Source organism: Falco cherrug, chromosome 10, assembly GCF_023634085.1.
Source record: "Falco cherrug isolate bFalChe1 chromosome 10, bFalChe1.pri, whole genome shotgun sequence".
Classification (NCBI taxonomy): Eukaryota; Metazoa; Chordata; class Aves; order Falconiformes; family Falconidae; genus Falco; species Falco cherrug.
Window position 1 is genome coordinate 18,752,740 of NC_073706.1, and position 12,619 is coordinate 18,765,358.

Genomic DNA, 12,619 nt, shown 5'->3' on the forward strand with positions numbered 1-12,619 from the left:
GCTGCTCCAAGGGGCTACAACTCTTGGGTACCCTATAGCGCCCTGCCCCTCAGGCTGACAGCTCCATCCTGCCCCACAGCACAGTGCTGCCCTCGGCCCTATAGCGAGGTGCCACCCTCAGCCATAGGGCACACCACCGCTGTGGAGCACAGCCCTGCCCCTGGGCCCTAGAGCTCCAGTCTGCCCTGTAGCACAGTCCTACAGGGAGCTCCCTGTAAGCAAGGGCTGTACGTGCAGAATCCCAGGGAGAGAAGCCCTACAGCCCGCCGAAACCCCCGCTGTGCTCCCAGGGGTGCAGCCAGCCAGACGCAGACCTGTAATAACACTTTGCTTTTATTAAAGTCCATCCAAAACCACAACAATAAATAAAAGAAATGCCAAAACCTGCCGTGTATGGTACAGGATAAGCACGAGGGGACGGTCCTGGCGACGGCTGCAGCCCAGAGCTCTGTTAGCCACCGATCATCCCCCACCCCCAGAAGGGACAGGGACAGCAAGGTGAGTGCTGTGCCAAAGGTGCACTCCACCTCCCCAGACCAGACCCTTACAGAAAAAAATGAGTAAAACCAGCACACCACTGGCTGAGGCAGTGCAGGGTGGGACGGTGTCACCTCCCAGGGACGTCACCTTGAGGAGGCGCTGTCCTGGGGCAGGAGGGGGCCTGCAGGCAACAGGGCTGCTGCTAGTTGCGGCGGTAGAGGTGATCCCGGGTGGCCATGCTGACCTTCTGCTGGTAGTCCTCCATCTTGTCGTGCAGCTTCTGATACAGCTGGGTGAGGGGCAGAGCAGGTGTCAGAAACGAGGGCTCCCACCCCGTCCCACACCCAGTTCCCATTTTCCTTCTCCTCAGGCAGGAGCAGGCATAGGGCACTTTGTGGTGCTCCCTGCCACCCTTCAGGCCCCTCCGCAGGGTGTTTACAAGCCCCCTTGCCCCTTTTCGCTGCACAGCTGTACCTACCACAACGTTGTAGTGGTTGGTGGTGCTCTCCCGCAGCGCCTGGAGCAGCTGGTCGATGGCGGTGTAGGGCAGCCACACCATGGGGGACGTGGCGGACAGCGGGAACTGAGGGGAGAGGAACCCTTGCATCGTAATGTGCTTGCGGCAGAGACTCCTCACAGCCACGGCAAGGAAGAACTCTCAGCCACCATGTCCTGGCACCCACTTGTCCTACTGGTCCCACTAAGAGGTCCCCTCTCCCCTGGGGGGGGTTATCCACACCTCACTTCTGGAACCACCGTCATGCAAGTCACGTGCATGATACCCAAACCCCAAGCAGGATCCGCCCCAAGGAACAGTCCACCACATCCCCACGCTGCAGGCGAGCTCACCTCGATTCCGAAGTACCGGTGCCCTTTGCCCAGCACAGCATCTACATATTCCAGGACCAAATCCACAGCCTCCTCCAGCAAATCATAATTCAGATAGAGACGCAACAGCTCGGCAGCATCCACCTTCTGCAAGCAAAGAGGGAAACGTCAGCCAGGGAACATGCCCAGGAGCCATCACGATGCTGAGAGGAACCTGCTCTGAGCCTCAGTGACAGGCACAAAGCATCCAGCACAGACTCCTGGAGCTGGGAACAGGAAGGTAGGGCAAAGCTTGCAGCCAGGAGGTGCCTGGCAAAGCAAAGGTGATGGGGCAGCTCTGGCACGGCTAGGGTTATTTGGCTGCAAGCAGTACGTGCTGAGCAATGACCCTCTCCCTGTTCTCACCTTGTAGCTGTTAATGAGCCAGTTGGGCAGCGGTATCCCGTGAGCCAAGAGCTTGTTGATGACGCAGCGATGGTACAGGCTGTTCTGGGATGGGTACCGCTCCAAATAGGATGACAGCAGCCGCCAGGCTTCATCTGTGGCACTGCAAGGCAACATTTCCCCTCAGAACCTGTGCCAGCAGCCCCTGCTACTGCCTGTGAGGCCATGGTGTGGCTCCAGGGGACCTGTCCCACTGCCGGGGTTCAATGTCTGCGCTCGAGGCCCAGCCAAGTGGGGTGTGCCGAGTACAGCAGGCTGGGGAAAGCACGGAAGCATGGCTCTCCCAACATCCCAGTCCCACAGGTCTGCTTTACGTGGGTTTTGTGAACCCACGACCCTCTGGATTCCTGCAAGGCTTTAACGCTCATTCCCACACCAAGCAGCTCTGCTCTTCTCCCCCGCAGACAAGGACCTACCTGGACTCCTTGGTGGTAACCAGAGCGGAGAGCTCGTTTGCTGCCAGCCAGTCCCAGGCCTCTGCCTGTGCTGCCTCCCCTCCCAGCTGCAGCTTAATACACCTGCAAGACAGAGCAGTGCAACAGAAGTGGGTGCCTTTAGAGTCCAGCCCTTTCACCCAGCCTCGCCACAGCTGCCAGCATCAAAGCCACCCCTCGCAGGACTATTCCTAAGCAACAGCTACGAATTAGCTGGCTTGGCAGGAATAGAAGGCTATTAAGAGCGATTTCTAAGCTGCTCTAGCTGCCAGGGAGGAATTAATAATGTCTCTGATGTTAGCAAGCTTTAGGGCCTGAGCTTGGGGGGCAAGAGCTGCCCTCTGTGCATCCAGCCTCAGGAACAGGTCGCAGCAGCGCTCCTGAATGACTCCACAGGCACAACGCATCCTCTGGGAGCGCAGAGAGGCAAAGGAGAAGAGGAATCCTGTGGTCAGAGATGAGGCGTGAGAGCAAATGGCAGCACAAAGATCAGACGGGAGAGCAAGTGCTCTGCCAACTGCTATTTGAAAGCTGCTCAGCAGCTTGAACAAATCTGTCAACATCTCACTGTGACTGTCAGATGCCAGCTCTCTGAGACCAGGGAGCAATCTCTCCCCCATCCCCACCTGCTCAGCAAGGCTCCCTTATTCTTCCTTTTCAGGCATGAAGAGCAAGTTCCACCCCAAAACCACTACGCCAGCAGCTGCCGTGGCCGAGCACAGCCCTAGCAGCCACAGCGAGCAGACAGGTCGGGACAGCGCTGGCTTCTGACCCTGGGGAGCTGCAAGCTGCACCCTGCAAGCAGCGCCTGTCTCCAGCTGCACGTCACCCAAGGCAGGGAGGAGAAGCTCGCCACGTACTTGAAAGTGAGTCCCTCAAAGATGGGCGTCAAGGGCAGCTTGAATGTTTGGCACAGAGTGATGGCAGTGTCAAAGAGGCCGGCCCGGACCAGGAGAGCAACCGTTTCCTCAGGTGTAGAGTTGCCTGCAGGGAAGCAGGGCCAGGTAAATGCCTCCCCCAATCACACACCAGTGCTTACTGGGGCCTGACCCCATGCAATTCAGCAGCAGAGCTACAACAGCACCGTGACAACCACTCAGCGTAAAAACCCCTGCAGCAGTACTTCTCATCGCATGGCTAGAGGCTTTCTTGGCCTCAGGAACACCTCCTGAGCCCAGGAGCCACCCATGGAGGGACTGCACAGAGCCACAGTGACCCATGGAGCTGTCCCTGATCAGGCACCAGCTGGAGGGATGCAGGCAGCAACATACAGCCCATAGCCAAGTGCTGCTGCTGTTTAGGTGACTAGGGAGGGGACAGCCTTGTCACTGGCGCAGCAGGCCTGTATCCAAGTGAACAAGGCATCAGCTCAGCTCTGCCAGCGCAGGCAGGAGGGGCAGTGGCAGGAGGAGAGATGAAACTGTGACACTTGGCTCCCTGCATCTCCAGTGTGCCCTCAAACGAGCTGTTCAATCCTTTCCCTGCAATCCCTTACTGGGAAGTCATCTCCTCCTGACACTTAAAGGGGAAAAATGTGTACATGTTGTATAACTCTTATCAGAGTGGCAGAACATACCTAAAGGGCCAGGGTGGGAGAGTTGCAGCTTTCCGTTCCCCAACAAGGAACCATTTTGATAAGCTAATGCTGTGTCGTGAAGCTGCATCGTCCAGGACAAAAAGTAGTCTTGCAGTAACTGTTTTTTCTAGGGCTTTCTAATTCTGCTTCCTCTGGGGGAATTTCCAGCAAGACAAAAAGATGTCTTTTTGTCCCAACACAGGAGCTCAACCCCAGCCCCAGGCTGCAGACCACTACTAGAGCTCAGCAAAGCCAAAAAATGGTTGAAACCTTAAAACTGGTTCCCTTGATCTGCCTCTCCAAAGCTGCCGAACTTGGTGGTGAGACTTCATGCTAGGGAGAACCAAACAGTCCCTGCCAGCTCCTGGGTTTGTCTCTGGGTCAGAACAAAATTGCTGCTTCCTCTTCTGAGCTACAACTGAAAGTGCCATAACTAGCAAAAACCTCAGGGGAAGTGAGAGGCGGCTGCGCTGTGTCTCTCTTACCTGCCACAGCTGCTGTTGACAGGTCATGCTGCACCAGAGTCAGCCGGATCCGGGCCAACACACACTCCTTCTCCAAATCCTCCAGCTCAAGAATCTCAATTTGTCGAGTTGCTGTAACAGATGGACACAAAGGGCTCTTTGGGCATCATGCAAAATACCTACACCCCTCTGCCCTCCTAAGAGGAGTTGTATCACAGAAAGCACCAAAGGAGGGGTCAGGTTCTGCTGCCCCTTCCACGCCACCTTGAACTGTGCCTATCTCCTTGTTGAAAACCTCCCACTCCTCTATTAGAGATGTTACCTAACGCTGGGTAGCAGCTGCTGCTCTGACTGCCTGGCATATGCTACAAAAGAGCTCATTCAGAAGTAATTGCTTTAAAAATACCTGACCTTAAATTTCTGTACTGTTATGCTGAGGATTTCAAGTCTAACCTGACCCCATCATCCTGTGCTTTGGTAGACACAGGCAGAGCAGAGACCTTCCCAGCAAGCAGGGTTTCCAAAAGCACAAGTAACAAAAGTCTTGAACAACTAGAAATTGTCTCACAAAGGTGTGTTGTTTTTTTTTTTTTTAATTACAAGTTATTTCCACTGGAAGCAAAAGTGCTGACAAAACATCAAACTGCAGAGGAGTGTGCACAAAAGCTCCAGGGGGAATAGATGTTACATGGCAGCATATTGCAACACTGGGAGAGTTACATTACCTTACAACCCCCCAAATTACTGAACTGACAGAGGCAAGAGCTGCACTGAGCCATCTCCTAGCTCACACGGGAGCAGCAGAGCTCTGAGGCCAGGGCAGAGGCTGTGGAAACACAAGAGACACTGGAAGTACCAGGACTAGGCGCTTACTTGGAACAGCCGTGCACTCCCCATCGTAGCTTCTCTTCGGGGATGCTCCAGGACGTTCGTACTTGCAGGAAAAAGCAGAAAGAGGGTTCATGCCCACCTGGTTTCCAAAGGACAAGTTGCCTCAATACATTACAGCCCCAACACCAGCTCTCCATTTCAAGCCTTGATTTGAATCAGAAAAGCCATTACAACCACTTGGCAGTTCAGGTTACATTTATCTCTGGCTATCAGAAACATGGCACAGCGCTAGCTGATCAGGCTACAGCCACCCCCCTCCCCGCAAACAGATTTGAAACACAAACCATGTTACAGCAATTCTCTTTTTCACTGGTATTCTGGCTGTTCAGATTCCCCCCAAAAATTCACTTCTCCTTCAACAAAAGGTGATATATTCCCACATATATCTGCAGCCCCCTCCCAAAAGCTGTCCTGCTTCCACCCTGCTCCAGAGAGGGTCAATGAGACAAGGCTGGCAGACAGGACTGATGTCTCCATTGAGTGGGGCGAGACAATTCTGCACAAGCTGGCCAAGAAGATGAGAGCAGCAGATTAAGGCGGCCAATGCCTCTGTTCACATCGGAAAGGATTTTGGAAGCTCCTTCCCAGATGTACACCTCTAAGTGCCCCCACAGTCAATAGCTCAGGTCAGAGGCTTCGTAGTAAGCTCAGTGTTTCCTACCACAGCTCCAGAAGCTGGCTGCACTATCCAGGCGTACTCTGGGCGGATCAGCCGTAAGCAGTTAATAGCAGCGAGGAAACAGTTTCCTTGTTTCTGGAGCCCTCTGAGCGTCCGCACCTCCCTGCCCAGGCGCATGCCGTATTCAAACATCACTGTTCCAGCTGAGGAGAGAAGGGGAACACATCGGCCAAAAGCCAGGCAGGCCACCCGGCAGCGGGAGGTGAGGCAGGATCCCAGGCCAGGCGGGCTGTTACAACGTGTCCACCCCGAGCCTTACCCTTGCGGTAGTTGTGGCGGTAAATGTGGAAAGCGTACAGCAGCTCGTAGTAATTGTGGGTCATCAGGTCCACTGCTCGAGCATGCGATTCGATGATCCCCACGACCTGCAGCATACAGAAGCTCCAGTGGGTCGACAATCCCTTTAAACAGAGCGGTTGTGCCCTGCTGCTTCCCAGCGCAGGCAGATTACCTCGTTATGAAGGTTGACATAGGGGAACTCCACCAGGTCCTGGAGCTGGGAGCGCTCACAGAGAACTACCACTAGCTGGCGCAGACAGTCCAGCTGCCTGTGGAGAGAAGCGCAACCGTTCTGGAGAAGCGGGAACAAACCCATCTCCAGGATGCAGGCTTTAAGCCAGGAACGCGCTGCTTTGCGATAAGCTCTGTGGTTTTTTTTTTTTCTGGATTAGAACCAAGAAGTCCCTTCAGACTTCGCCTCTGCTGGGAAGTGAGACCCTGGTCAGGAGAGATCCTCCGCAAAGGTCTCTCAGGAGGGCAGTCTACCTCCCTCAGCTGTATTTGGTAAGATTTTCTTCAGCCTCAATTAAAATGCATTCCTGCTTCTCCTCTAAACATCTATTCCAGCTCACCACATCCTCCTCTGCTAGGGTGAAGCTTCCTCTACCCAGGTCACCTCCCACATGGTACTCATACTGAAATTTCAACCCCAAGTCTTTTCTTTATTAAACTAACAGGATTCCTAAAGCTTTTCAACATACAATGCCGCATGTGAACCTTTAGCCATTCTTCTGGCTCCTCCCTGAATCAACTTCCCCCCCAGTTTCTTCCTTTGAGCTAGTGCCAGTGCCACCTGTCCTTACAAAAATGAAGTGTGCTTCATCAAACACACCTTTACACATATTAAACAATACCTCCTAACACAGCAGCCACGTTCTACCCTAAAGCATCATCTTCCTTTCAGTTTGATGGAAAAATTGGTACAAGGACCTCAGAGACAAGTGAACATGAAGGCATAAAACTGTCACCTACCTGCTGGGATCTGGGTTTTGTGTTAAGGCTACATATGCTTCACTGTTGTGTCCCAAATCCAAGTGATGTTTGAAGATGCAAGTTCTCAAAGTAGCCTGAAAACACCAAAGAGCACAAACCAACATGTTTTGAGTTATAAAACTCAAGAAAGGAATTCCTGTGTAAGCTCCCCAAGAGAACATCTTGATGCAAAAAAGTGACCTGTACCTGACTTCTCCAGTCATCCGCTGATTCCATGATAGCCAAGGTAGCCAGCTGGATGACCAGCTCCGGTAAACCCACCATGTCCAACAAGCGCAGAACCTGGAGAAGACAATACTCTAGTGCTGGCCACAGCAGTACTGAAGAACGGGTCGGGCTAGTGAGAGTTTGTTTTTTTTTTTAAAGAGCTACTCCTGCCCCTACTAACCATAAGAGCAGTTTAAAAAATTTTACCAATGTTTCTAAGCAACTAGACTGGAAACAGGAAAGATTTGGTAAGTTGCAGAGATCTGAACCCCAGCACAACAGGTCCAGGCTATGGGCTTTTCTGGAGGATTCATCTCTGCACGTATCAGTTTTCTGAAACATTTTAGCACTGACAGTTACAGTAAACCCCTACAACAGTGAGGTAAACTATTCTGTTCCCAAGCACACATGCACCTGTATTAGTGAGAGAAGTTCCCCCTCCAAGGGCACCTGACAACTCCTTGTGCTTTCCGGAGTTTAAAATCAGGGAATTCCTTACAATGAGCCTAGGTCTAAGCTTGCAGCCTGTCTTAACCATGGTATTACGCAAGAAGAAAGATCTTATCTCAATTTAAAGACATTATTCGTGATTTGCCTCAAAGCTTAATAACCTTGCCCTTAAGCAGCACCTTACATCTAGCCTGGACGTGTCTGGCTTCTGTCTCCAGCTGCTGGATCTCACCCTGCCTTTTTCTGCTGGATAATAAAGTCCTCTGCTATTAGAAAACTAATAGGTGGAAAGTACCTAGCTTTCACACTGTAGTCACCTCATCAGCAGCCCTCAAGGAAAGTAAACTGACTACACTGAGATTTCACCTCCCCCCCAAAAAAAGCATGTTTTCTGAGCCTCAAGTCACTTCTCTGAAAGCCAGGGACCAAGCAGGAATTCTCTTTCCAAGCAGTATCTGCGTGGAACAACTTGGTGCCAGTTTACTTGGCCAGGAGCATGTAGGGGGCTGGCTCAGCTGTACCTTGTTGTAGTACTGCAGGCGTGGAGTGGAGACCACCTCACCCTCCTCAGGCTGGATTAGCCTGTCCAAGAACTCTTCTCTTCCCACCTCTGATGCAGCTTGGCAGAAACAGTCCAAAGCCTAGAAGCAGACCAGAAAACAGCTTGTGTGCTCCCTTGCGGGACTGACCAGCCCTGCTGTACCAGCAAGAGGACAGTGCTACTTGTTTTAGCTCCAGTGTACTGGTCCTGCTGGCCTCAAGCTAACGAGAACTTTCCCAAGAGCAGATCCCGCTGCCCAGCTCCAACCCCATTCTTTGCCCAAAGGAAGCAGACCTCAAGGATGTTTCCTGACTCACCCCAGCAGAAACAAGGCTGGCCCTACTTGTGCACCTCCTCCCTCCCAAAGGAAAATGCCCCAGACCCCTGAGATAGGCAGCACCAGAGGAGACGAGGGCCTTACCTTGTGTCCCTCACCCATAACAAGGTAGCACCTGCCCATCATGAAGCAGCAGGAGCCCATGTTCACGTGGCACCATGGCTGCAGCAGGCGGATGTATTCCTACAGGAGAGGAGGAAGAGGAGTTTTGATTCAGGTCAGCACTCGCTCATGACCTGCAGGCACCCAGTACCAGAGGAAGGGTTAGGTCTCTAATGCCAAAGTGCTGCTTTGGTGGCCCCTTTAGCTGTGGTGCTCGCATAAATCCTGCTCTACCAGATCGAGGGCTGGTTTCCCCAGCCCAAAAGTCCCTTCTGCGCACAGGTGGGGAGACATCCCTCACATGCTCCCAGGGAACAACCTGCTTTGAATAGCTCCAGTATCTGTACAAAGGACCTCAGAATCAGCACCCAATATCCCAAAATATCCAACACAACGCTCTCCACAACCACTGCAAACTTGCTGCCGGGAACCGCAAAGGAAACATCACCCTGGTGTGCACAGAGCACAACGGGAGCATGCATGTTGTGAAGGCAGCGGGAGAACAGGCAAAGCAGGCATTAGAAGAGCAGTATCTGTGCAGCAGGGCAGGGGAGGGTGAGCAGCCAGGGAAGACCATGGATAGCAGCAATAAACTGACAGGGATGGGGTGGAGTGCTGATAGCACCAAGGATACACCACAAATAAAGCCACAACACAGACACTGGCCAGCGTGAAACAACACAACTGGCCCTATGCCTGCTCCGTCAGGATAATATAAGGGCTGCAAAGTGTCATCACCTATCAATAAGCAGCTAGGAAGCATGACAAAACCTCAAAAGTTGGCATCCCTCGTGCCTGGGAGAGCAGCGTATGCTCTTCATACTTGGAGAAGCAGAGATGTCCCACTAGCAGGACTCTGGGACTCAGCAGGGAGGCAGGCGGAGAAGCCAGGACCTGGTGGTAAAGCCAAGGTCTCACTGGACGACCTGCATCTTTGCATGTGCATAAATCACCGGCACATATGCCCCATCTACCCCAGCCATGCGTTCACTAAAAGCCACGTGGCAACGCATCCTTCTGAGCCCGGATTCACTGTTCTGATTAGCCAGCTACAACAGATAAATCCCACCCAGGCTTACTCAACAGCTTGTCATACAGAATAAGTAACAAGGAGAGGTCTGGCCCTCATCCCAGGCCAGTGCTTTGGTCACTAGACCTTCTCTGTGCCCGCCTGTTACTCGCAGGGTGCTTCCTGTATCTCCACCTCTATGTGGGTCACCGTACTCGCGCTCGAGGCAAATCCAGTGTGAGCTCCCTGAGGTCAATGCACTTAATCCAAGTTTACGTGACTGACTGGGATCAGTAAGCGTAACAGAAGGTAGCGGGGAGGAGGAAGAGCCTGCCCCTGCAGATATAAAAGTCTCTTGTACCTCCTTGAGGCAGGACACAAGTGAGGCGAAAGCAATGCAAGGAAATTCAAAGCATGCTCGTGCCATGAGAGTGCACATATGCCAGGAGGTACAACGATGCTGCCCAAACCATCCCAGCATTTCCTGGCTCAAAAGCTCTGCAGATTTGACATTCTTCTCGGAAGCAACACGAACACAAAAGACAGCAATTTAGCCCCCAGGTGTAAGGGACTGTGAGAATAAAAGGATCTGCTAAGCACAGGAAAAAACATGTCATTAATAACAGCCTGCCTAGCCCTGCGTGCCTCAAGGACTGCCATCAGTCAGGGTATGAAGCGTGTCACATGGCACTGCAGACAAGAAACCACGCGGTTCAGAACTAGAGCACAAGCAGCTACAACTACCAAGCCCTTGAAGAGCACGGGAAGAGACAGTGGAGAAACAGCTGAAATACAGCAGTCTACGGAGACACCTAAAAAAAAAGTAGTTCACTCGTCTTGCTGCCAAGATGTTGGGAGCACAGCCAGGGATGGGAAGGCGACAGATGTTTCTTACTCTGTTTTTTACCAGTAAGGACATATAAGAAATAAATAAGCCCTCCTGAAGCATTATTTCAGCTGCTGGGTTGAAGACAGCCTCCTGAACCCCAGTCCCGTCGGGCAATCTTTTTGCAATGGTACCACAGGAAAGGCTACGGGTAGATCAGCAGCTAGCAAGCTGCTGGATTACGGGCTTGCTGTGATATTTAAACAAGCTCTGCAAAGATGTTTCTTGCACGCAGTATCACGCTGTCAGACAAGCCCTGGGAGACTGAACTCCTCCACGAAAAGGGTATATAATAATCCTGAGCACTTATGCCTGGATTTTCTTGAAAACAGATGAAAGAGGAAATGCATAAAACAACCACCTGAAATCATTCCCCAGCAAACTGTCTGCGTCATTTTCTAGGTACGAGATATTTAGCAAAAAGCCCTTCTGTTAGCAGAGGCAGACACCACAGGGAACAAGACAGATGCATGAGGAAGATGGAAGATATTTGCTACCTTACAGTTTGTTCACCGCACCGACACTGTGATAATTACACGAGAGATTTCTAACAATTACCCAGCAGAATCCTTCCTTGCTCTATGTTTCATCTGCAGGACAAACCTCCAGCCCGTCATCTCCAAAAGGGAGACGTGAGAGCAGAGTATTTGGGAAGATTAGCTCGTGTCTGAGCTCAAGAGAGCAGTGACTAGCAGAAAGCAGAACAAACTCCAGCAACTAGAAAGATGATGTTTCAGGGAGCTTTTTCTAAGCAGATGTAAGGCAGCTGTGCAGAGAGCTCACACTGCGTTACACCTCTGCACTGGCCAAAGCGCAGAGCTGCTGCTGAAAGAAACCCACGCCTGGAAAGACAGCGTTTGCTATTGCACCCGCTCCTGCTCTTCCCCCTTCAGCCCCTGTGAGAGAGACGGCGCAAAGCACTCACCTGCAGCTGGGTGTACTGACAGCTCCCCATCAGGCACTCAGGGAAGAGGAAGCTGGGATTGCTGGGCCATCTGAGCGGCGGTTAAGGAACATGGGACAATCCAGCCCCAGGAGCTCACAGAACTAGTCTGAAAGTCAGCATGCCTCTTGCACTCAGTTTGTGGGGGGAAAGGAGAGAAGATTAAGCTGCTCTTTATACAAGTCATTATTCTGTAATAAGATTTATCCATATTAGAACAAAACCATTAGTACATCTAATCCACAACTACCCAAATCTTGTTACTCTTCCAAATCTTGCAGCACCGCACCTTGCCAAGTCAAGTTGCTAGAGCTCAAGGGCTTAAAGTCAAAAACTCAAATCCTTTCTTGTGCACCGGAACAGGACTGATTCTGTGAAATCTTAAAATACCTGCAAATCCCATTAATGCTAACAAGTCACTTGTTCCAGAGACTTGCCTTTGAAATGCAGGCGTGGAAAGCACTGATTTTGGAGTTGTATGAGGCTTGGTGGCAGAGGTGGCCAACTTACAGCCCCCAAGCACTCTGCAGCCCACCACCCTACCGCCTCCACTAGCCCCAACCCTCCTCCCACAGACCCACCGATGCTCCCAGCCTCCGGATGCACGGAAGCTCCGTATCAGGATCTCACACAACTCGCGCAGGGGCTCTGGCACTGCCATGCCGTACAGAAACTCCTCCTGATTCCAGCCCGGCAAGAGTGAGCACCTCGCAGCCGGTTTACAGTCAAGGATACAGAAGCGGCAAAAAGTCAGTCACTATTGCGGTAATGAGATGGGGCCAGTTCAGGCTTGTTTCAGCTAAAGAGGTGTTCGATTGTAAGAAGAGTCGAGATATAATGTGCTTTCTGGCCACTTCCTGGAAGAACAGCTCCACAATTGTTTGAGGGCTGGATACTAAAAATATAAGTTAAAGAAACACTGAGAAGAGGGCCCGCAGCAGACATCCCAGGCTTTCTACATCGTGCTGTGCTCATCAGCCCAAACATCACAGATTAAGACAGAGCAAAACAATAAGCACGTTCAATACTCAGACTTGTTGGTTTTGGATTTCTCTTGCCGTCTGGTTAAGTCAGAG

At 51.9% G+C, this 12,619-nt stretch overlaps 1 protein-coding gene across 3 annotated transcripts in view; it reads right to left on the reverse strand.

The window, feature by feature from the left end:
• Positions 1-315: 315 nt before the first annotated feature.
• NUP160 (nucleoporin 160) overlaps positions 316-12,619 on the reverse strand; it is a 28,774-nt gene continuing 16,470 nt past the window's right edge. Inside the window, exons 19-35 of one of the 3 annotated variants that reach the window (XM_055721806.1) lie at positions 12,279-12,438; positions 11,526-11,595; positions 8,688-8,786; positions 8,247-8,366; positions 7,255-7,350; positions 7,048-7,142; positions 6,248-6,344; positions 6,056-6,161; positions 5,779-5,939; positions 5,100-5,160; positions 4,248-4,358; positions 3,047-3,170; positions 2,169-2,270; positions 1,714-1,855; positions 1,330-1,455; positions 959-1,063; positions 316-769 (exon numbers count right to left, since the gene is read on the reverse strand). In XM_055721806.1, the coding sequence (XP_055577781.1) occupies positions 683-769; positions 959-1,063; positions 1,330-1,455; positions 1,714-1,855; positions 2,169-2,270; positions 3,047-3,170; positions 4,248-4,358; positions 5,100-5,160; positions 5,779-5,939; positions 6,056-6,161; positions 6,248-6,344; positions 7,048-7,142; positions 7,255-7,350; positions 8,247-8,366; positions 8,688-8,786; positions 11,526-11,595; positions 12,279-12,438 (1,862 nt within the window). In that variant the 3' untranslated portion in view covers positions 316-682. Of the gene's footprint in view, positions 770-958; positions 1,064-1,329; positions 1,456-1,713; positions 1,856-2,168; positions 2,271-3,046; positions 3,171-3,191; positions 4,181-4,247; positions 4,359-5,099; positions 5,197-5,778; positions 5,940-6,055; positions 6,162-6,247; positions 6,345-7,047; positions 7,143-7,254; positions 7,351-8,246; positions 8,367-8,687; positions 8,787-11,525; positions 11,596-12,278; positions 12,439-12,619 lie in introns of those variants that run through there. The other 2 variants (XM_055721805.1, XM_055721807.1) reach the window with 2 other exon arrangements.